The sequence below is a fragment of the Spinacia oleracea genome, chromosome 3 (assembly GCF_020520425.1).
Source record: "Spinacia oleracea cultivar Varoflay chromosome 3, BTI_SOV_V1, whole genome shotgun sequence".
Taxonomy (NCBI): Eukaryota; Viridiplantae; Streptophyta; class Magnoliopsida; order Caryophyllales; family Amaranthaceae; genus Spinacia; species Spinacia oleracea.
In genome coordinates this window covers 8159667-8185141 of record NC_079489.1, presented here as the reverse complement: position 1 = coordinate 8185141, position 25475 = coordinate 8159667, and the positions used below count along the sequence as shown (strand labels likewise).

Genomic DNA, 25475 nt, shown 5'->3' with positions numbered 1-25475 from the left:
ACTTACAAACTATATTAACTTTAGTTATAAAATAAACTAAAAAGATATAAAGGAAAGTCAGTCAACCATACTTAGGCCCTGTTCTTTTTGGCTTAATTTCAGTTTCAGGACTTATTTTGCATTTCAGTTCAGTTCCATTCAATTCAATTTAAGAGCATTCAGTTCAGTTCAGTTCATGTCTGTTTAATTCAGTTCAATTTAACTTAATAATAATAATAGTAATAATAATAATAATAATATATTATTATTATTATTATTATTATTATTATTTATATTATTATATTACTTATATTTATATTTATATTTATATTATTACTATATATAACTAATTATTTATTATAATTACGGATTATTTCTTCATAATTATGAATTATTTATTTATTTATTATTTAGTTATTAATTATGAATTACTATTAATATTTATGATTTATTATGATTATTTAGTAATTAATTGCAGATTATTATTTATTATATAGTTATTTATTTATTTATTTAGTTATTAATTAACATTTTTTTATTTTTTTATAATTAACTAGAGATTACTAATTATTAATTAATAAGGAGGTTTTATTTTGGCGACATATTGCTTCGGATGAATTGTGTAGTTGTTGTGGTGTGGAGGTCGAATCAGATCAACCATGTACTGTTCGAGTGTAATGTGGCCCAGGAGGTATGATTGGGAAGTGAGTTTGCATCATTAATTCATAAAGCTCCAGATGCAATATTTACGACAAAACTACTATGGCTATCAAGTAAGTTAGATAGGACAAAACTAAGATTGTGTTATGCTCTTGCTTGGTCCATTTGGTTTATAGGTAACAAATATGTTCATGAAAAGCTCTCCCTTTGTGTGAGCACTACTGCAAGTCTGCAATGGGCTTTGTCAAATTGGTGGAGGAGTTTTGCACGTATGCCAAGAAGGTCTTCATTAAGAGCTCTCCTAGTTACTCACTCTCAGTCTCTACATGGCAAATGCCCCCTAAAGGCATGCTTAAAATCAATGTGGATGCTCACATCTCGGCGAGCAATTATGTTGGTCTTGGGGGCGGTGGTGAGAAATGATAGGGGGGAGCTGGTCGTGGCTGCAGTCAAACGGAAGGACGGAGGTTGTGAGGTGGAGACGGCGGAAGTAGCTGCGGTGAGATACGGGATGGTGTTGTCCAGAAGGTTTGGGTATAGGCGCATTTGGGTCGAAGGGGATGCACTAAACGTGACAAAGACGATCAATAGCCGTACAAAGGGTTTCTCTCCGGAATGATTACTTTATGATGATATTAGCTCGCTTGCTAAGTCTTTTGAAGCTTTTGTAATTTCTCATGTGAAAAGGGTAGGCAATACAATAGCTCACTATGTGGCAAGGTGGGAAACTAGTTCGGAAGTAATTTGTATGAATTCTTTCCCCCAAAGCATTCAAACTTTGATGGATCTTGATTTGAAATAAATGCCTAGCCTAACTTTTCCCTCAAATTTTTTTATTAATTATTAATTATTTATTATTGATAATTTATTATTTATTTCAGGAATATTCTGATAAGTTACACTAGAGGAAAAAAAATACATCATAAGTTGCCCTTAAAATAGACTTATAAGTTACCCTTTATAAGAGCAACATATGGCTGGGTCACTTTGTAAAATTATCAAAAGTTGCCTTAACAAGGGCAATTTATAAGCTTATAAATTGCCCTTATTTGCAACAAGGACAACTTATTATAAGCTTCACTTAAGTTGCTCTTGTTTGCAACATGGGCAACTTACAAGCATCACATAAGTTGCTCTTGTTGCAAACAAGGTCAACTTTTGAGTTTTTTATTTAAAATTCTGCAATATAATTCTTGATATTCTGCAATACAATTTCTGATTTTGCAATATAAAATTCTGCATTATAATTTATAGAATACTGTTTCACCAAATATCAGCTTGACAGTCCTCAAAAATGATATAAATTTCAAATTTGCAATAATTTTAACGAATTAATTCAAATGTAACTAATTAAATCAATAAATAACAAAGTAATGTAAGAGCCACGGAAAACTACAAGCCTGCTCTATTTATTACACTGAGGGTAGTTCACAATCGTTGAAGTTGAAGTAAGTAGTCCACTTGTCTCGAACTTCATCCAACTCCTCTTTGGCAAAGGCCCCTCCCTTGGAGTTTTGAAAACCTTTAAAAGAACAACGTACATGCAAACCAATAAATTAAATTAAGTTTCATATGCGAAAACATAAATTATATTGGTAGCGAAAACAACTTTCAGAGTTTAATAAGATTCATTTCAAGTTCTTTATGCACATCTAAGGCTCATTTGGCTCGATATAGGTCATTTATGGCCAAAAATAGCATTTTCGATACCAACTACAAACAAACGAACCTATATCCATATTCTAAACATTTTTTATGATTCATATGATTAGTTATATGTTTATAAGACTCATTTCAAGTTCGTTATGCACACCTATGGGTCATTTGGATCGATGTAGGTCATTTATGGCCAAAAATGGCATTTTCGATCCCAACTACCAACAAACGAACCTAATTCCATATTCTAAACGTTTTTCATGATTCATATGATTAGTTATATGATTATAAGACTCATTTCAAGTTCGTTATGCACGCATATGGGTCATTTGGGTCGATATAGGTCATTTATGGCCAAAAATGGCATTTTCGATCCCAACTACCAACAAACGAACCCATTTCCATATTCTAAACCTTTTTCATGATTCATATGATTAGTTATATGTTTATAAGACTCATTTCAAGTTCGTTATGCACGCCTATGGTTCATTTGGGTCGATATAGGTCATTTTTGGCCAAAAATGGCATTTTCGATACCAACTACAAACAAACCTATATCCATATTCTAAACCTTTTTAATGATTCATATGATTAGTTATATGTTTATAAGACTCATTTCAAGTTTGTTATGCACGCCTATGGGTCATTTGGATCGATATAGGTCATTTATGGCCAAAAATGGCAATTTTGATCCCAACTACCAACAAACGAACTTATTTCCATATTCTAAACGTTTTTCATGATTGATATGATTAGTTATATGATTATAAGACTCATTTCAAGTTCGTTATGCACGCATATGGGTCATTTGGGTCGATATAGGTCATTTATGGCCAAAAATGGCATTTTCGATCCCAACTACCAACAAACGAACCCATTTCCATATTCTAAACCTTTCTCATGATTCATATGATTAGTTATATGTTTATAAGACTCATTTCAAGTTCGTTACGCATGCCTATGGTTCATTTGGGTCGATATAGGTCATTTATGGCCAAAAATGGCATTTTCGATCCCAACTATCAACAAACGAACTTATATTCAAATTCTAAACCTTTTTCATGATTCATATGATTAGTTATATGATTATGAAACTCATTTCAAGTTCGTTATGCACGCCTATGGTTTATTTGGGTCGATATAGGTCATTTTCGATCCCAACTATCAAAAAACGAACTTATATTCAAATTCTAAACCTTTTTAGTGATTCATATGACTAATGATATGATAATAAGACTCATTTCAAGTTCGTTATGCACGCCTATTGGTCATTTGGGTCGGTATAGGTCATTTATGGCCAAAAATGGCATTTTCGATACCAACTACCAACAAACGAACCTATTTCCACATTCTAAACCCTTTTTAATGATTCATATGATTAGTTATATGTTTATGAAACTCATTTCAAGTTCGTTATGCACGCCTATGGTTCATTTGGGTCGATATAGGTCATTTATGGCCAAAAATGGCATTTTCGATCTCAACTACCAACAAACGAACCTATATTCAAATTCTAAACCTTTTTCATGATTCATATGATTAGTTATATGATTATAAGACTCATCTCAAGTTCGTTATGCACGTCTATGGTTCATTTGGGTCGATATAGGTCAATTAGGTCCAAAAATGGAATTTTCGATCCCAACTACCAACAAACGAACCCATTTCCATATTCTAAACCTTTTTCATGATTCATATGATTAGTTATATGTGTATAAGACTCATTTCAAGTTCGTTATGCACGCCTATGGGTCATTTGGGTCGATATAGGTCATTTATGGCCAAAAATGGCATTTTCGATCCCAACTATCAAAAAACGAACTTATATTCAAATAATAAACGTTTTAGTCAAATTCTAAACCTTTTGGTTCATTAGTTGAGAGTTGGGAGCGAAAACGACTATTTTAGTCAAAATATGACATATAATGATCAAACGAGCTTTAAATGTGCATAAATTGACCAAAGTAGATGAGAATGAGGATTGGCAACCTAATACTAAGTATTTTAAGGGTTAAGAATGTCTACTTTGGTTCATTAGTTGAGACTTGGGAGCGAAAACGGCTATTTTAGTCAAAATATGACATGTAAGGATCGAACGAGCCTTAAATGTACATAAATTGACCAAAGTAGATGAAAACAAGGATTGACAACCTAATACTAAGTATTTTAAACATGTAAAGGGTTAATAATTCCTATTTTGGTTCATTAGTTGAGAGTTGGGAGCGAAAACAACTTTTATAGTCAAAATATGACATGTAAGGATCGAAAGAGCCTTAGATGTGCATAAATTTACCAAAGTAGATGAGAATAAGGATTGGAAACCTAATACTAAGTATATACTTCCTCCATTTTTTTTATTATTGCACCGTTTTCCTTTTTCGGAAGTTGCATATTAATTGCACCATTTCCTTTTTTGGCAACTTTACCTACATGAAATGACATTTGTATCCTTATATGGGTGGTGGGGACCAAACCCCACTTGTTCTTTACATAAAAACTTGTACTTAATCACATGGGTATTTTTGTCAATCTCTCACATTTTACCTCCTTTCTTAATTCTTGTGCCCAAGGTAGATGGTGCAATAATAAAAAAATGGAGGAAGCATTAAACATGTAAAGGGTTAATAATTCCTATTTTGGTTCATGAGTTAAAAGTTGGGAGCGAAAACGGCTATTTTTTCAAAATATGACATGTAAGGATCGAACGAGCCTTAAATGTGCATAAATTGACCAAAGTAGATGAGAATGAGGATTGATAACCTAATACTAAGAATTTTAAAAATGGAAAGGGTTAAGAATTCTTATTTTGGCTCATAAGTTGAGAATTGGGAGCGAAAACTCCTGTTTTAGTCAAAATATGACATGTAAGGATCACATCTTATCTCCCTCTTCCTAGTCCCTTCTCCTTTTTTCTTTCCTTCAAACAAAACATTTGGCCTCTCATACAAATATACTCATCTTCTCAAGTATGCTAACTTATCCTTAGATTTAGGCAAAGCCAATAACAGTAACAGTATTCGATGTTAATTCTACAATCACATAAATCATCATATCTAGCATTTGATGTTTTGATCAGATCAGTTGTTGATCTACTACTGCTGATCTGATCAGCAACAGATCAACAGCAGCAGATCAACAGCTGATCAGATCAGAGACTGCTCAGATCAGCTGCTGATCAGCTGCTAATCTGATCAGCTTTTGATCTGATCAGCTACTGATCTGCTGCTGCTGATCAGATCTGGTGCTAATTTACACTGCGATTACTGGCAAAAAGTGAAAAAGGCTTACATTGCATCAGGTGCCACTCCTGAACTGCCTGTAGGCTTTTGACCTGGTTCACAACAGAGCCTCACATCTTTTATCATGTTGCATGTCCTCTCAACCGAATGCCCTTGACACAAACTGCAAGTTGAAATATTACCAACCAACTTTACAATGATTGTAAGCAACAACTTCTTAAAGGAGAGCAAATGGAACCAACATTAGCACAAAACTGAAAGCACGTAGTAACAACTAACAAGTATCCTGTTAAGGAAACATCAATAACAATAGATACAAAGTATAATATCAGCATACAGGTTGAGCTACGATTAGCAGAAGAACGCGAGTAAAGCAAGCAAAAGTTCAATGTTACATACCAAATCCAAGCTGATCCTTGTAAGATGAGAAAGGCTCATTTGGCTTCTTTGGAGTAATATCCTTCACAAGTTCTGCATATGCTTTCCTCTCAGCCAATTCCTCTAGCTTCCTCAATCTTGCTTTCAGCTCTTCGCTCTAAACATAACCAAAAACTATAAGCATCAGAAAAACAGCTAACCAGTTCCGGCTGTTCAGGATAGCTCTATCAGCTAACAAAAGAACAAAAGAACCATATCCAATAACCCTAAACTTTCGAATAGTACAGGCATTATAACAAAAGAGAGTTAAGATAACAAATGGGATCTCACCTTTGCCATTTTTCACCCTTTGGGACCTGCACCTTTTTTTTTTCACCCTATGGGACCTCAAATTCACTTTCCGACAACTTAACTAACCTTTAACTCACCTTTAATCATATCAGAAGTTTTTTTTTTTTTTTTAAAAAAAAAAAAAACAATTTAAAGCATATAATTAAGTCAGCTCTTTTAAAAGACCCAAACTGTTATTTCTATTTGGCCTCTTGCATTGCCGCTAACACCTCTGAACGTAGGAAGAAATGAAGTAAGTATTCTGATTCCTATGCAAAAACTAAAAACTGAACAGACGCCACAGTTTAAGTGGGCGGGGATGATCCATGGCTTCATAATATCGATTGAATGACAATTACGTGGCTAGATAAACACGAAGCATGCAATAACCTTCAGTTCTGATCTATAATAGTAGGTTCCCTTTCTAAAGTAAAGTGTACTATCACAATTTTCAACCTAGTATCTAAAAAATGCCCCATCAAAGATCCCATATTTATTATGTTTGTGTGTGTTTTTCTTTTCATTTTTCCGAGTGTTAGGGGTAAGGAATTCATACAAGGGGTGATAAATCCATCTTGTGCAAGAAAAAACAATCTGGGGTTGTATTTTTGGATATATTTTTTTCGTAATTTCATGACTAAAATGGGTGGAATTTCTTGCAAAAGAACATCCTTTTAAGATTGGATGGTTTCCCAATCTCTGAGATTGGTTATCATGACTTGAGTTCATAAGGGGTATTGAACTTGTTCTCTTTTTATATGTTTGCAGCAACAACTATGGATCTCCACCGTCATTAACAACTCCAAGCAACCCGAACTCACTATTCCCTGCAAGTTACGGGCCTGATAGCCCACCTCTTGGAAACACTCTTCCTGCAGGTACACCTGCTCTGCGACCCCACATCAGTTTCATCATCCTGGTAGTTTTCTACTTCACAGGAAAATTAATTCTGGGTACATGAGTTTCATGATTTGATTTCAGAAGGTTAACAAGAATCCTAGCTAGTGGCAAAGTAAGTTATGCTCGTGTACAGATCTGTTAGACCTACGAGAAGAGAACGGAATATGGTAGTGACTAGTGAGTCAGAGTTTTACATTAGCTTAGGAGTGTACTTAAAAAGTTAGCAATCAGAAATCCAAGCCACAACATTAGTTGCCAACATTATTCCCATTGATAATGAGTGCAATTTTTAGGGAAGAGAGTTGTAATATGAGGTGATCTAGATTAGGTTTAGCTAGATTCGTATGAGGCAAGTTAATGATGTATAAAAGAAGCCAGTGACTTGTAGATTCATGAGACTGTATTAGAAGTTAAAAAAAAGTTTTCTTGTGCTGTTATTCTGATACTTGTTATATACTTCTATCAAAATGATATAAAGTAGTTGCTTCAGAATCCTTTTGAGACTGTATTAGAAGAAGCCAGTGACTTGTAGATTCATGAGACTGTATTAGAAGTTTAAAAAAAGTTTTCTTGTGCTGTTATTCTGATACTTGTTATATACTTCTATCAAAATGATATAAAGTAGTTGCTTCAGAATCCTTTTGAAGCAGATTATACTTAAATTTCTGGCTTTTGCAGTAGTTGCTTCAGAATCCTTTTGAAGCAGATTATACTTAAATTTCTGGCTTTTGCAGAATTGCAGTTGCATTTGTTCTGGTAATTATACTAACATATTTCTGATTAAAGCAGCCTTCGATAATTTTACTGCATTTACTAACTTAGAGATTATATCAGAGTGGTATTTGGCTCTGCAAATCGAACCAAGAGATATGCAGCAAATAATTCACGTTACGATTTCAGGGATGGTAGATAGGTGAACAAGTAAGAAATGACAGGAACCACTCTTAATTTCAATATTATCACATCAAAACTGTCATCTTATGAAGTAATTAGACAAAGAAAATGGCCCCATCTTAATAATTAAGAAACATTTTTAAAAACCTTCGGTTACCACATGCTAGTTAGGTAGAAAACATGATTTTTTTTTCTGATACCAACCTTTTGTTGACTTATTCATGAAGTTTCTTTGTTCTGTTCCTGCATATATCAGCAACAATCCAGCAGACTGATTCTAAAATAACAACAGAATATTTGAGGCAATAATAGAAATACTGAAATTGTAACACCCCGTATTTTTAAGCCTGTTTTATTATTCTGTAATTACGATTATTAACGTAATTACGTCCTAAATTTTTCCGAGCTATTTTAATTATCCTACTTATGTCTATCTATTTATTGTGACTTAATATCAATTATTTTAGCCCAATTTATTTTTCATACGATGAGTTTGCTCTTTCAAGCCAACTTTATTGCCCAAAATCTGATTTCTATTTCATCTTTATTTCTATTCTAAGTTCATAAATTACTATTTTGCCATTATATCAATTGAAAAACCAAAGACCCATTTTTCTTCTTGTTCCTTCTCCATACGTGTAAATGGAGAGCTTTGCCACCAAGCCTTTGACTTTCCTTTGTCTCCAAATTCTGTCCAAATGCATAGAAAAGCCAATTCATCTTTCTTCATTCTTGTGTGGCACAATTTCGGATAGCCAAATGTCTAAACCATTTCTCAATTTCATGACTCACCATCTCAAGAAATCTTTATAAATAGCTTCCTAATGTTCAGTAAATTGCAATACCAAAAACCCAATTCAGAAATGAGTAAGAGAAAATGGGTACTCCATTGATGAATCATGAAGCTTTTTCCCGCATTTTTCTCTCTCCTCCTTTGACCACCGCGGCCACCACTCGCTGGCGTTGCTGCTGCCACCACCTGCTTCAGGCGAATGTTCCCTTCGTCGCCCAGAACCCAACCCCGGCGTCACTTCTTGTTCGTCGCCGGAGTCCATTGTTGATGCGGGCGTTGTTGTTGAGTGACCCCTGTTATCTTCTATGCTCTTGTTGGTTATTTCTATAGTTTTTCCTCCTCTTGTTCTACTGCCTATTTGTATCTGAGTGATGAGTGGGCCATGGTTTGAATTTTAATAAGAAGCATTTGTTTGGGCTGGTTAAGAATACATCAAGGCAAATATAAGGGTTTGGAGCTTCGGTTAGAAACTAAAGCAAATAGTAAGTATGGTTTTTAAGTGAACATTTCATTAAAGGATTTTAATGAGTTAATTATTAATATGTCTCATTCTTATAATTTTGAGGTTGTCAACTATGAGAATAATTTGGAGTATAAGACGTACGGCTCAACCGATCTAGTAAAGAATGGATCGAGGTAATTATTATGTCTAGCATTTTATTACATGTCCGTATATGTTATTGTGTAACTATTATGTCCAGCATTTAAGCTTTATATGCCCGTATGTGTGTTATGTATGATTATATGATTATTATGTGATTTATGTGCTAATGGCATGATGTATGATTTAATGTTTATAAGTACGATTATGATAATATGTTATTATTTTATGATGTTAAAGCTCTTGTTCGGGAATAATGACGATATTTATAAAGTTATTTTAAAGAAATACGATGTTGCTTTTGTCGGCCTGGAAAAGTGAACTGAACTAGTAAATGGGCAAGTTACAGGTGGAGGCCATGTTAAAGTTAAAGTTTGGGAAACAGTTCCCCCCTGAAAAGATGTAAGAAAAGTCCCGCCAAAGCCTGTACTTGCCAATGAGCTGTAAAGGAAATGATTCCTTGCCGACACAGTTTTCAAGATAACGAGATTAAGTTAGTTATTTCCGAGCAATAAATGTTAATGATTAATATGTGCGAAATGATTTTTAAAATAAAATCGTTTTAACGGGCTGGAGTAATATTACTGAGTTTTCCACTCATTTTTGTATTTTCTGTGTTTTTCCTGATTTCTATTTTTATGATGATGCACAGGTTCGATTAAGGAGCTCAAGTTGCTCAAATGAGAGTTATTACTGGAGTTGGTTATTTATTATGGAGATATCGAGATGATAAATTATTTATTACGGAAATCCTGTTACTGAGGTTGTTATAAGAATGTTGATTTGTATTTATTTTTGGGAAAGTTGTATTATTTATTGGATGTTATTAAGGATTATTTTATTTGTGGGCCCATACCCACAGGTCCCAGGATTATTTTATTCTATTTCCACTGCCAATGATCAGTTAAGTGCGGTTTATTACCGCTAATTAAGGAGCCGAAAAGTCGGGGCGTTACAGAAATAGATGTTCTAATATTGATTGATTACCCTCTAATTATATGTAACTAATCCTAAATTATATATTCATCTGATCACCTGTACCGTGCTGCCATACCGATGTGACTCTCAGAGTCTCAGGCAATGTGACTCTCTTTATACCATACCGATGTGCTGCGAGCACCTGTTACACAGCAGCAGATAGAGAAAACCAATTAGAGAACCTAGTTTCTATATTAAAGATAATACAGCATGCAAAACATCATGCAAAAATTTTGAACTTCAATACTGTTGTGGAACATCTCCCTTAACAGACGGGTAGAAACTACAAATGCTTGTTCAGCAGAAACTAGATCATATACTCAAATCCTACAAATGCAATCTAATTATCCCTACTAGATCATCATATGCAATGGTGGTACTTTGGTTATTCTGCTGTTCGTGATTAGTGTTTTTGAGTTTCACTGATTTTTTACTAATGCAGCTCTCATAAACAAAGAGGAGAGCTGATGCCAACAAAGAGTGCACATATCAAAGTTAGATGGAAGAATCCAGCAGTTTCTGATACAAAGCAAAGGAAAAATAAGCATTTCAAACCAACCTTATGCTTGACACCACCAACAGGTAGCACAAGGCCCCTCAAAGTCATCTCCCCAGTCATAGCTGTATCACCTATTCAGCTCTCATTCTCTTTTGACTTAATAAGGAGACAAGTGCTGTTACCAATGTCACGCCCGCTGATGGACCGTCCTTGGGAACAGCCCCAGCAGGAAAATGTATATGAATGTCCCGCCCCTCCATTAAGTTGATTTCACCAGTAGCAACCAAGTTCAGCTCCATGGCCCTCGCCCTCACCTAATAATATAATTTCAAATATTATTGTGTCAAGTTTATCAAGATTCAGGAATGATGATTCCAGAAATAAAGAGTGAAACTATTTGATCTGAACCGGAAGAGAAAGAACATTTTGACCTTTATTTAGATTCAAAAAAGCTGAAAATCTAAAAAACTTGAAGAATCGTACTCTTGACATTCTACAGCATACCTAACAGTAGCAGCTAGAAATTAATATGTAATGAGAAAAATTACCCAGGTAAGAGCTATTTGTGCAGACTCCTTAATAACATCGCCAAGTTGTCCAGTTAGAGGTAGTTCACATTTCCCCGCCATTACACTAGCCTCGACAAATTGAACTTCCCCACCGAAAGCAGTCCACACCAGCCCAACAGAGACCCCGGGATTTGAAACTCGTTATGCAGTTTCTCTGTCATCATACCTTGGTGGCTGCAATCACGAAGAAACCTTTCTGAGAAACTTTAAAAAGATTTGCGTGATAAGAAGAATACTATTCCTTACTACCAAATCAAGATGCATTATAGAATTCAGTAATCTGCACAGATCAAGCAGCTGCAGCAACCACAAACAGCACACACCAGTAGCAGAAGCTACACCAAGCAGCACAGACACATCAACATAAGACTGCAGCAACAGAAAAATAGAAGAGCAGCACACAACAAAAAACAGCCCTCAAACACCTTACAGAGCAACCAGTAACGAGCTATATAAAGACTCTCATAAACCAAAAATTCATCCCACCTAGAAGTTCCATCCGAGTCCCACTAGATATATTAGCTTCCAAGAACACGAGTAAAAAGCTGAGTGATATGCCAAGTGATATGCAAATTAAATAACTCCGTGAATTTAAAAGTAAGCCATTTTAGTTTTGTAATGACAGTACCGAATGCAACCTAATTAAACCAACACCAAAAGAAAACTTTCTTTTATACCAGTAAAATCGGTCACATAGCAACCTAGCAGTAACTTCAATTAACATGTATAAGCAGACTTGAGACTTTTTAACAGTATTACAAAATAAGCAATTCTAATTAGCAAAACATTGAAAATTTGCAGAAAAAAATGCAGAAAATTAGGAAGTCGCGAAATTTAGAGGCAAACCTTGACATCAGTAGGCTAAAAGAAGATGAAGAAGTAGTAGCCAATTACAAGCCCAACACAAGATCCAAATCCGAACCCCCAATGAAGAAGTAGTCGCGAAATTGAAAGGGAAGTTTTATGAATTATTGCCGGCGTTAAAGAATCCCACCTACAGTTGGTGAAGTTGCCTCTTGTCGCCGGTGAAGAAGAAGTTCAGAAGATGGTTAGGTTTAGGGGAGGAGCGAGAAACTTGGAATTAGCAAAGGGAGCCGCTTTAATTAGTTCATAGGTTAAAGGCTGCATTTGTTTGGTGGGAAATTTTCAGATTTTAATTATTATTTTTTTAAAAAAAAATTGTTCTTAAAGGTTGCACTTGTTTGATATGTTTATAAGACTTATTTCAAGTTCGTTATGCACGCATATGGGTCATTTGGGTCGATATACGTCACTTATGGCCAAAAATGGCATTTTCGATCCCAAATATCAACAAACGAACCTAAGGACACTTTCTAAATCTTTTTTATGTCTCATATGCTCAGTTAGAGGTTACTAAGATTCATTTCAAGTTCTTTATGCACACATAAAGCTCATTTGGGACGATATAGGTCATATTTGGCCCAAAATGGCATTTTCGATCGCAACTATCAAGAAACGAACTTATATTCAAATTCTACACATTTTTCATGATTCATATGATTTGTTATATGTTTATAAGACTCATTTCAAGTTCGTTATGCACGCCCATGGCTCATTTGGGTCGATATAGGTCATTTATTGCCAAAAATGGCATTTTCGATCCCAACTACCAACAAACGAACCTATTTCCACATTCTAACCTTTTTTCAAGATTCATATGATTAGTTATATGTTTATGAGCAGTATTTCAAGTTCGTTATGCACGCCTATGGGTCATTTGGGTCGATATAGGTCATTTATGGCCAAAAATGGCATTTTTGATCCCAACTACCAACAAACGAACCTATTTCCACATTCTAAACCTTTTTAATGATTCATATGATTAGTTATATGTTTATGAAACTCATTTCAAGTTCGTTATGCACGCCTATGGTTCATTTGGGTCGATATAGGCTAGGTTGCACGGAAACGGGTACGGGGACGGGTACGGAAACGGGGACGGAAAACGGCAAAATCAAAATTGCAAAAAACGGGTACGGCATGGATTCGGGAAAAAAGAAAAATTTTATTAAATTAAAAATACTAGAAAAAAATGTAAAAAAATTAAGTAGATAGAATCCTCGGTAAGTCGGTAATATAGAAAAAAAAAGTTATTGACTAATGAAAATAGCAAAGATTCCTTCCAAAAATTAAAATAATATAATAAAGATTAAGGGGTAAAATAATAATTACAATTTAATGGTAAGAAAAAGTAAAAAGTAAAAAATCAGCCTTTAGGAAGTAGAATACAGCTGTAAGATGCTGTTTAAAAGATGCTGTTTAAAAAATACTCTGTAATTTCCAGCTCTTCACCTTCCTCTTTCCCCCTCCTCCATTTTCACGCACAGAAGATCAATAAACACACCATCCTCTTTCTTTCTTCCTCCTCCATTTTCACGCACAGAAAATCATAAACACACCATCCTCTTTCTTTCTCCCTCCTCCGTTTTCACGCAAAAAAAACACACCTTCCTCGCACAACTGCAACAACTCAGAGATATGAATCAACAATGGCGATTCCGACGAAGAAGACAAGAAATTGATCAACATATACCCTGTTCACAACTCCATCGAAGTGCTTCAATGGTAGATCTAGGGTTTCAATTCGGGTTAACACGAACCACAAACCGGGTAACACTGGGGTACGCGCCTTCCTCCGAAAAAACGTACCCAACTCCGTCCCCGACTTCACCCTAGCCGTACCCAAAATCAACCCGCGTACCCACCTTTTGGATTCGGCATGGGGACGTATCCTGGGCGTACCCGTACCGTACCCGTACCCGGTACGGGAAACGGCACCTCCCAGGCGTACCCATGCTTCATAGGATATAGGTCATTTATGGCCAAAAATGGCATTTTCGATCCCAACTATCAACAAACGAACTTATATTCAAATTCTAAACCTTTTTCATGATTCATTGATTAGTTATATGTTTATAAGACTCATTTCAAGTTCGTTATCACGCCTATGGTTCATTTGGGTCGATATAGGTCATTTATGTCCAAAAATGGAATTTTCGATGAGTTAAGAGTTAAGAGTATGGAGCATGGAACACTTATTTCTTCATTCAAGTACAATAGAACAAGTCAAGACCACATTACTTGTTAATTCTACGATCACATAAATCATCATAACTAGCATTCGATGTTTTGATCAGATCAGTTGCTGATCTACTGCTGCTGATCAGATCAGCAGCAGATCAACAGCAGCAGATCAGCTGCTGATCTGATCAGCTTTTCCATGATTCATATGGCCAGTTCTCAGCTGATCTGCTGCTGATCTGTTGCTGATCAGATCAGAAACTGCTGCTGATCTGTTGCTGATCAGATCAGAAGCTGCCTATGTTACTCCGACACTCCGGTGGAAGGTGTGTGTCGGTGTCGACACGACCCGACCCGCGACACGACACTCGACACGTGTCCGGGGAGGTGTCGACACCGGTGTCGGAAAAGGGTCCGAATTGCAGTGTCGAAATCGGGAGGAGAAAAGAAAAGAACTAAAAAAATAAAAATAAAATGCATTCGAGATGAAGATATACGTAGTAGATGATAAAATTAGTCTTACCCGGACCAAAAAACAATGGATCTTGAAGAATTCGAAACCCTAGATCTAACAATTGATGGTCGGGGAAGGCGAGAGAAGAAAAAATATGTTGGGGCTTTTGCTGTAGAAGGAAAAACAAGCATAATGAACTCTTCAATTTTCGTTTTCATTGATTATTTTCTTGAGAATCAGCCATAGTCATGGCTGAAGAGGTTTCTCTTTCCCGTCGGTTGTTTTGTGGTTGTTGGTCAAATGGTAAAACTGCTGGTCATTGACTCATTGCACAATTTTTTTTTAACCTTTAAAAAAAATAAAATAAACAAGGGTAAGTGTGGCCCGTGTGGGAGCCTGGGAGGTGTGCCAGGTGGGAAACAAACCCACGTGCTATCTGTCATACGGAATACTTTTTTAAGGGAATCTTTCCATTACTGTAGTTTGCAGACAACCATTAGTCAACTTTTTCATTTTTTTTAATTTCTTTGTAATTTGTAGTAACACTTTTAAAGAACTATTCTTTGTACCTTTCCCTCAAAAAAACATAACTATTCTTTGTACCTCACTATCTTCATATTTTTTTTATTTGACAACTAATTTTGTTATTTTATAAAAAGTGTCGCTTTTTTATCCGACACTTTGTATAGGAGCCGTGTCTAAAAATTAAGTCAAGACACTCCTTTGACCGTGTCGGAGTGTCTGCAATTATTTGAATCGGAGTGTCGGATACTCCGACACCCGTGTCGGACACGACACCGACACCCGTATCTGAGTAACATAGGAAGCTGCTGCTGATCTGTTGCTGATCAGATCAGATCTGAGTACATGATATGAGCATAGAGTACCTAATTTAAGCTTTGTCGAATGTCAAAAGGAAAATGATCTTTCCCATTATTAGAGTACGTGAAAAAGCAATTATAAACCCCGTGCAAGGCCAATTTCACAAACAACAAGCAGTTTTATACTCAAATAATTCAATCTGATGTCAAAAAATGGACAAGAATGGTTATGATCAGGCCACTTAGCTACAGCACTGGCAGAGGAAAGCAACCAAGAATAGTTTTTAAAGGGTGTTCCAACAAACCTCAAAGCATCATTTTCAGGATCTGCAACATAAAGTACATTTCTTTTCGCGTTGTAAGCAAGGCCCTACAAATACACAAACATACATATTATAGATTAGAGAAAGAACAGATGTCTATAACTACAGTTCACAAGCATTGCAAATAATGCAAAAAGAAGCATTTCAACTCAAAGAGTTGAGATTAATACTACTCGTATATCACCTTTCAGAAAAATCTTAGGGTATCTGGGTATGATCAACTTTCAGTTCTCAATCGAGAAGGAGTAATCATAAATATAAGCATTAACTGCAAAAGCCATCAGGTTTGGTGAACAATTTCACAATTTGCAGAAGCGACAATAAAAAAGACCATAAACTCCATTCTCGGAAATAAGCTTCAAAATAAAATTGCATATTTGGTCCTCAGCAACAATTAAACTCTAAAATCAATATACAATTAGGGTTTCCAATCCAGTTTTTCCTTCCATTTCTCAATCAATCAGACAATCCCGACATCATAAATGGAATATCAAAACCCTAATATACCGAAAATGATAAAATTACAGAACAATTCCGTACCTCGTGAAGGTTCGTCTGCGAGCAAGAATCATTGGTGGCTGCGGCCTGCAGCGAAAAGAGAGAGAGGGAGCAGGGAGATGGTTTGCAGGGTGAGAGACGTGACTCGTGAGGGAGGAGAGGCATTGTTGGTTCTTTTTTTAGTTCCTAGGTTAAAGGTTGCGTTTGTTTGGAGGAAAAAGTTCAGATTTTAATTAATTTATTTATTTTTAATTTTTTTGTTCTTAAAGGTAGCACTTGTTTAATAAGAGTAACCTTTGATGAGCAACTTATAAGGATTTTTCCTCTAGTGTTAAGTTAAGCTCTAAAGAACAAAGCCTTAATCACAAAGGAAAAAGTCAAAACGAAAAAGGAAAGTCATCATAAATACGGAGTACTTAATTACAACTTCATACTCCATATTATAATTTACTTTTTCCTTTCAAGTGTTTTTATCACACCAACTTTTAATATTGTCACAAATAAATCATACTTTTAATTTAATTTTATCAAACAAAATTCAATCAAACAAACATAATAAAAATCCATTTATTTTGATGTCTACTTTTTATTTAGAGAAACTTTGCAACTTATTTTTTCTACATAACATAATTTTTCTTTCTTACATATGTGCATATAAGACTAGTAATCAAAATAAAATAACACTTCACTGCGTACTAACAATAATAGTATAACAAAGAAAAATTAATAATTCAATGATTCATCGATACTAGCTTCATGATTACAATATTTATTTCATATCGCCGGGACCAAAAGCTAGTTTTACAAAATTAAAATAGTATATCCTCATCCTTGCATTCAATGCAAAATATCGATATATAAAACGAAGCATACATTGTCAAGTATGTATACTTTAATTGCAATAATTATGGTTTTATATCAAACCTTGCAATTCTACATTGTCAAAAACTTTAGATTGCTATAATTAGCAACTTCAATCCTCCTTTCACCTATATAAGTCATAATGTGTACACTTCTACGCTAAACTATTAATCACACTGTCTCGATTATTCATAATTAAATTTTCAATGATTTTCGGTATAGAACACTACGGAGTAAATAATACTCACAATTCACCATCTCAGTTAGGCTTTGTTCTCTTCACTTTGAAACAAAAATAAATAAATGAATACCAATTTAAATCAATTTTGATCCATACAAAAATAATCTTAATCTGTTTCCAAATTCAACCAGTAGCTTCTAAGAACCAAAAGCCCTGGAGAATTTAAATAATAAAAATTTTAAAAAGAATTAGAAAAATCAATTCTAGTCAATAAAAACCTTTTTGAATCAGTGAAAATCGGTTTGGATCATAAAAAATCAATTTAATTGAATGAAATAATACTTCAAAAAGGAAATCAAGCATTGAACAAGACCTTGGCTGTTTGAAATTTAGATGTGCATTCCAGAACAGTATATGAAGCTCTTATTTCCGCACGGATGGAGTACTTGTGAAAGATTGAACTAACCCATCTCAACTCTCAAGGAATAGAGAGAGACCAAGTAGAAACTCGAGGGAAAGTTCCACTCTTTCGGGGATGCAAAAAAAGTAAGAAGACTTTTAAGCTGAGCAATCCTAGTTTCCAGGCACGGTGACTAATTAGCTCCTCCATTATTAGCTCAAGAACTTCTTCACTCTCTCCAGTTGGCTGCCATTGAAATAATAAAAATTCATCAGGCACTCTTCTGAACGTAACCTTAATTTAATAACAAGTATTAGTTTGTGCCCGTGCTAATGCACGGGACTTCTAAAAAAACTAAAAAGCTAGATCCAAATTAGAAAATTAACATTTATGAAAAAACTAAAAAGCTAGATCCAGCTAAGATTGTTTATGGAGGTCAAATTCAACCGAATTGATCCAAATTAGAAAATTAACATTTATGAAAATATAATATTATCTACTTTCTTACATGTTTTTCATAACAATACATTTTTTTACAAATGGCTAGAGTCGAATATTGGCAAAGCACGTAGTTATATTGGTAATACAACCATAGGGAGAACGGATTTCGGATGAGTCATATTATCTATATTTATTAGATTGATTAAAATTTAGCAACTTTGAAAATGTGTTTAAAAATTTCCAACCCATATGTTTTATTGTTATTCAAGTTTCCAATTTTAAAATTTAAAGATATGTAAGTTGATTTTATTGTTTTTCTTTCATAAAGATTTATTACATTTCCTAATTTAGCCGGTGAATGAAAGTTGGGGGATTGAGGTTTGGAGTCCTCCCATTAACCATCACTTTGCTTTGATAATATAGATACTATGCGCATGTGCTATGGTGAACACGTAAGAACCAAAAAGAAGAAAAAATGTACTAGAATAGGAGCACCATTCGTTCACATAATTTCCCTTGTAAATTAAACTATCTGGAAGGAAAGATCTTTTTCCCCCTAGATTTTTGAAAAGCTTACCAACTCATAGGAGTACTAAACCACTTGAATAAAATCTCAAACAGAGGCAATAATCTTGCCAATACGTACTCTACTGCAGATACAACTGTGAAAGTATGAAACTATGCACTATGCGCCATTGCAGCCATAAGAAGATGTGTAGGAAGTTAAATAGATACTCCCTCCGCCTGGAAGTATGTTTGGATATCTAAGCATAATCTTTTTATACTTTTAGAATTGTGAACATTTTCAGACATTACAACATGCTTATGGCAGGAGGAGTATTATCTAAGACCACAATGTAAATCCAGAAAAGTGAAGGAACTGTACCTGTTAGGAAATGAAGGTATGATTTCATGAACTGCTTGAGCAATGATGGAACTACTCCCATCTTGGTCCTTTGAGTCAGCAACTGCTTTTAGAAAACAACAAGAACACAAGTCAAATAAAAAATGAAGGAGCGAGTTTGCTTAACAGAACTTGAGACATCTAATCATTCACGTCGAAAACAAAGAAGAATGTAATTTTTCTTTTTAAAAAAATACTACATTGTTTTGCCCTAAAAACTCCATTCCACACAGATTACAGATACTATGACGGCAAAAACTCGACTTCAGTAATTGATTCTGACTTCTTTTTTTTTTATCATAATAATAAGCCAAACTGCACTCAACTAGTCGTCAATACTCGTCTCAATTTTCTACTTTATTAAGATTGTATTGAGTGGGTAGTACCTTTGTTTTTTAGCATGTACTCATGTAGGGTAGAACCGTAGAAAATAAAGTAAAGAGAGGTGGTGGAGACCATATTAACTAAAAAAGAAATGGAGCAATCTTTTAGGACGGAGGGAGTACAAGACCTTTTCCCACACATAACTCCACGCATATAATCACTTTGCTTTGGTTCAATCACAAATAGCAACTACAATACGAGTAACAAATTCATTAGGTTCTGAGCTTCTAACTACACAACTCCCAGTAGAAATAAGTGTAGTGATGCTTTTGAGACTGGACAGCTCCTAACCCTCCATTATTCACCATGCACTATGCAGCAGAAGAGTCGATGTTCTCTATTAAATTTAGCCATCTTTATTACTTGTAACTAGAATAAAAATAGGTAATCAAGGTTATACATTTATACATTACTCAATAGACTATGCTTCACATATGTGCATTAACAAAGCACTCTCAAAAATCCGCAAGCAGAGCTCAGCACCATGATTTATTGTTGCTTAAACAAAATAATTTTTCTGTTTCAAACAACAATGTAATGAACTGACACATGAAATTCTAGCATTAACATCTGCTATTGCATTCAGCAATTAAAATGTGCCGTCTCATAAAACCCTCTCTGCCAGACATCAATAATTGATAAAAGGAAAAGGCAGTACTTGAGGGAGTAGAAATGAGGAAAGGGGATTGCGGGAAAGACCTTTTGAACAATACATAAAATATAATAGATGTCTCAGATGATATAACAGTAGCTCAGTACCTTGGTGGGCTACAAGATCACAGATCATTGCTGAAGGGGAAAATCATGGGTGGCTGACATGCAGGGAACATGTCACACTAAGATCTCAAATTCTCAATTATATTGAGACAAACACATACAAGGACAGCAGTAGCAGGAAAACATGGAAATATATTCATAGTTCTTTAATTGCAGGCTCGTAGAAATAGTAAAAGATAAAAGATGATACCTTGAAAATTTTCGGACTTCAAATATTTGCCTCTAAGATATGATTCATTTTCCCAATTTAAACCCAACGATTGCATCCGTCCAAAGCCTGCCAAAACATGTCCAATAATCTGGTATGCAACTAAACTTGCTTGGTCACTCACTTCTTGGATGGCTACATAACGATTTCTCTGAGATTCAGATGTTGGATTTTGCTTCAGGCAGTTCTCAACAAGGTTAGCAGAATCCACTGAAGCATTGTTTGGAGGATCTTGTCTGCCCCCAACATCACCGTTCCCATGTACCATAGGTGAAACAAGAGGGAATGAACCATTTCCAGCAGCAATAGAGTACATTTCCACTTCATTGATCTCCGTGTCCCTGCATTCCTCTTTAACAGCAAAGCTTGCAGCCCTAAAGGATGGCCTAGAAGCATACTCATTAGAATTTCCAGAATTATCTTTGTATGCTGATGTTGCTGAACTATAACTAGAATGAAATGCATCTCTGGTACTAGCTACCTCTTCACTGAAGTCATTAAATCTAATCTGAATTTTATCCAAGGAATTTGTATGCAGCTGCTGGTCATCGTCGTCAAAGATATCTCCATCGTCACTTTCTTCAAGTTCCTCCATGTATGCATCCACAAAATCTTGGTCAAGATTATCAACGGGAACACAATTCCACAAAAGCTGCTTTATATGAGCACCCACATTCAATATACATTCCACCTCTTCTTCAACAACCTCTGAAGAAAGCCTGGATGCATTACATGACTTCTTATTGATAAGAGACAATGCATCAAATAAAGAATCTGGAACCACATCCATATCACTGCATTCGAAGAGACAATCTATCAGCATATTCCTTATTGCTTTTCTTAGGCCGTTAACATCCACTTTAGATTTAGGGTCCAATAGAAATTGCAAGTTCTTCAACTCCTCTTTCTTGAATCTCTTGTCAAGAGACCAAATAGCCTTTACAATCTCACTCTGTAATGCTTCCATTTCTGGCGGCGGATGTACAAATTTGGCCATGGAGAAATCCTGATAGTCAGAAGCGATTTTTGAATATAAGCCTGGAACTGCCATTGCTTTGACTAAAGCAGAGTGTTGAAGGTTATCTGATTCATCAAGTTGGTCGATCATCTTCCGCCACAATTTCTCCACGTGGTCCATCAAAATCTTTCTGTTCCATCCAGAATGACGAGGACGCAATTTTGGCATGATCCCTTGTGTCCCTTTCAGTCTCCTATACATCGCAGACAGAATCCGTATAGGAATACTTTGAAGTTGAACCTTCTCGAAAGCACTAAGAAGAGATTTCTTTGTCAACTTTAAGTGTCTCCCATGATTTTGGCGAAAATTCTTTGGGTTCTTCAGCAACTGAGATAGCTGATTTTGCATTGCGCCTTGATAATTGCTAATCAACTGATCGCCATGTAGTTTTTGTAAGCTGTTTTTAATAACTCTTACAATCTGTGGACGAGGACGAGTTTTATCATGAATAGCTGAACCTCCCGTCACTATCTTGGCCAGGCAGCAGAGGCCATTGTTTGACAAATCATCAAGCATGGTCAAAATAATTCTTGACATATTGTGTGCCTCACAGAATTCTTCCTTGTCATCGTTTATACTCTGCTTTGCTTCAGTATCACATGTTTGAAGACAGCCCTTCTCAACAAAAATTTTGACATCTTCGTAGAAGACCTGAAATCAATAAACAATGAAAACCCTTTTACAAAAAATGATATCTTCACCTATCAAACCAAACACGCATGTCATAGCAGCTTAATCAAATCAATCATAAGGAAAATTTAATAATGTGTTCTGAAAATATTACAGAGGTAACCCTGTTATTGCTACATATATCTACTCACAACAAAATATATGTGAACTATTTAAGACTAAAGAAAATCTTGCTTAGAGATGCGATTTGAAGTACATTGTACATTGTTGTCTATAAGGCCATTTCACAAAGTTTGAAGGGGCGGCCAACTGCAACAATGTCATTGACTCTACCATATTTTACATAATAATGGAACATTCAGTCTGATAATGGTGAATGAAGCTCTGCTGCAATCTATGGCCTGGTAATGGGCAAAAACAGTTTAAATGCTCTACCATACACAATCCTGACTTGTTATTTAAACAGTTAAACCAGCAAAAGGAAGCCAAGAGACTTACATCATCTTTCCTCAACAATGACTCTGGCAATACTGACCTGCATTCAAATGCAAAGTAATGAATTCAGGGGGGAAAAATTACAGAAGAGGGAAGTTAACCACTGGCACGCATATATCACTGTTGGCCACAATCAAAGTCCTTAAACATATTAAAATTGTCAAGGCGTAAATGCTTTTTGATAGTCTGCCCTGCGCAGTCAGGAAGCTCGTTTTCACATAAAACTTTGTTCCAGAGAATAAATATAAAAAAGGCATCTGAATCAATTAAACGGACCAATGTACATCGAGACGGAACTATTAACAGAATAACTTCAAGGTTCAAAAAATATAACCATACTCACTGTTTTGCAGCATGTGATCTCACATTCTGATCGTTATAGTCCATTGCTGACAAGCCCATCAAGAACCTGCACAAGCCATATTGTGGTCAAAGATCATTCTAAGGATCTGTCTTCACCCTTGTCTCCTTTCCCCGTGAAAAGATCAACCCATGTTGTTCTTCCTCGTGGAGGAAGGCCGAAGGCCAAAGCTTAGCATGAAAACTACCAAATCTACACTTGTACAGTTTTTTGTCATCAAAACCCAAATGAACATGAGGAGCTTAGACAAATAAATTAGCACATCCGGGGTACGTACTATTAAGGATAATCAGCATCATTGTATCATGAGCTTATGATCCTTTTCCTCCTTTCCACGCGTTCTAAGTGAAACTGTCACCACCAAACATGCTAACCCCTTTAGAAAGCTTCAAATTCAGACTTCCACAACTCTATCAGCATAACATCAACACACCACAGCCGTCTATTATCTCCTTCTCCTATCTCCGCCACTGTTGGCAATGGGCACCCACTCCCTCCTGAAATTCCTCCCAACCCCTAGCACTTCTTCCTTCAACCTCTCATTGCAATTATAAGAGCAATGTACGAAAAATCTCATATTTCTGACAATGAATTAAGTCAAACTCATGTGACTACTTACCTTAATACATAGTACTATATAGCACAACCATGGCATTTGATCAAGGCCGTTTTGTTACAAATATCCATAACTTGTCTTTTAAAATCACACTCCAATATCCATTATAAACAACTGTGTTACTATATTAACCATCACTAAACATTATCAAAGCAATTAAGTGTATAAATACAAATGAAATGCAATGCTATCTGCATATTATATTACTATGTGAAAGTTTCTGGAAAAATATGAATGTCAGGGGTATCTATCACCTTCATGCCAAACAAAACAAAAATATATAAGCTCTGGAAAATTATCCCCCAAATTATTCCACTTGTAATTGTTCTCCCCATAAAACGTACGCTCCTAATTGCTAACTCCAATTCAGGCGAGCCCTAGAGGGGGATAGGGGATAGATAATCAGGAAGAGGTAGGAGGGAAAATGAAAAGGGAAAAAAAAACTAACTTTCTTTTATGCCAAAGCTCTTTCTCATGACGCTGCATATGATGCCATATCGCCACCGCGTCGACACTCAAGTGCACCGCCGCATCGACACTCAAGTGCACCGCCGCATCGACACTCAAGTGCTCCATCTTTTAAACGCTACTCTCCCCTCTTCAAATAAACCTGAAATTGAAAATTGAGTAAAACCCAATCAAACTGAATTAATTCGAAAGAAAATAAAAACAAGCCATTGATTTGGTATTACCTATATGAGGAGAGGGAGCAATTGTACAATTTGATTTTTGGAGAAAAAGAATTTTGAATTCCTAAACTCAAAATTATTATTGGACAATCAATTTGAAAGGAAGCAACTCCAGGAAGACGATGCCGAAGGTCGCCGGGGAATTGAGGAGAGGGACAACGGGTTTGTTTGGGGTTTGGGGTTTTGCCGTTTTGGTGTTAATTAAAACGGGTTTACTGGGGTTTAACTAGGGGTGTTCGTTAGCGGGGATCCGGCTTAGCGGGTATCCGAAAAAACGGGTACCCGCACTTGCGGGTAGTTAAAATATTGCCCTGTGACCCGACCCGCAAAAATCGGGTACCCGATTATAACGGGTCGGGTAACAGGGTACCCGATTTCTTTAATTTGTTCTTTTTAATTTTAAAATGCAGGTCCTTTAATATTATCCGTAGCTCCCTGTATAATGTATAACTAGTGCGTGGCTCGGGCGATGTCCCGATTGCTACATTGAATAGTTAAAATTTTAGATTTTTTTTTGAGCAAAATATTTGATAAGATACATGTATAGCATTAAGTGAAAGCATTCATCAAGTTCGTCAACTACACAAACACACTAAGTCATTTATCATGAGAAATAATTTTTCAATTGCATCATCTTACAATTTGTATAATTTGTTTTCTAGTGGAAATAACTGATTCAAAATTAACAAACACCAAATTAGATATATGCAGCCATGCAATGCATTGTTGTAGTTGATGCTTATGAAACTTATGACTATCATGTTTATTCATGGTTGTTCTAATTCTTTAATAAAAAAAATTCCCAAAATGGTCAATAGAAAATAAAAAGTCACATAAAAATTTAGTTGTTGTAAACTTCATGTTAACATTCATTTATAAATTAATGTGAAAAGATA

The 25475-nt window shown here is 35.5% G+C and overlaps 1 protein-coding gene across 9 annotated transcripts; it reads right to left on the bottom strand.

Annotated features, from left to right (window-relative positions):
* Positions 1-1900: 1900 nt before the first annotated feature.
* Positions 1901-24778, bottom strand: LOC110798036 (uncharacterized). Of its 9 annotated transcripts, none has more exons than XM_056838551.1 (15): positions 24583-24778; positions 24339-24500; positions 23257-23322; positions 22917-22953; positions 20753-22439; positions 19384-19465; positions 16657-18302; positions 16301-16384; positions 16099-16163; positions 11456-11650; positions 10968-11221; positions 10466-10550; positions 5934-6069; positions 5584-5697; positions 1901-2161 (listed from the first exon to the last, which is right to left on the bottom strand). In XM_056838551.1, exons 2-7 carry the CDS (start codon positions 24464-24466, stop codon positions 18269-18271), a joined length of 2034 nt encoding a protein of 677 aa, XP_056694529.1. In that variant the 5' UTR covers positions 24467-24500; positions 24583-24778; the 3' UTR covers positions 1901-2161; positions 5584-5697; positions 5934-6069; positions 10466-10550; positions 10968-11221; positions 11456-11650; positions 16099-16163; positions 16301-16384; positions 16657-18268. The 9 variants fall into 9 exon arrangements, with proteins under 9 accessions (XP_056694529.1, XP_056694527.1, XP_021858863.1 ...); XM_056838549.1 differs by having other exon boundaries at positions 19384-19468; positions 24583-24763; XM_022003171.2 differs by having other exon boundaries at positions 18030-18302; positions 19384-19468; positions 24583-24763.
* Between the last annotated feature and the right edge of the window lie 697 nt (positions 24779-25475).

Coding starts and splice junctions, on each gene's coding strand:
- LOC110798036 (XM_056838549.1), bottom strand. CDS start 24,466: ATGGAGCACTTGAGTGTCGATGCGGCGGTGCACTTGAGTGTCGATGCG. Junction 22,954..23,256: donor AGATCACATGCTGCAAAACA/GTGAGTATGGTT, acceptor ATTTGAATGCAG/GTCAGTATTGCCAGAGTCAT. Junction 18,303..19,383: donor ATACCTTCATTTCCTAACAG/GTACAGTTCCTT, acceptor TTTCAATGGCAG/CCAACTGGAGAGAGTGAAGA.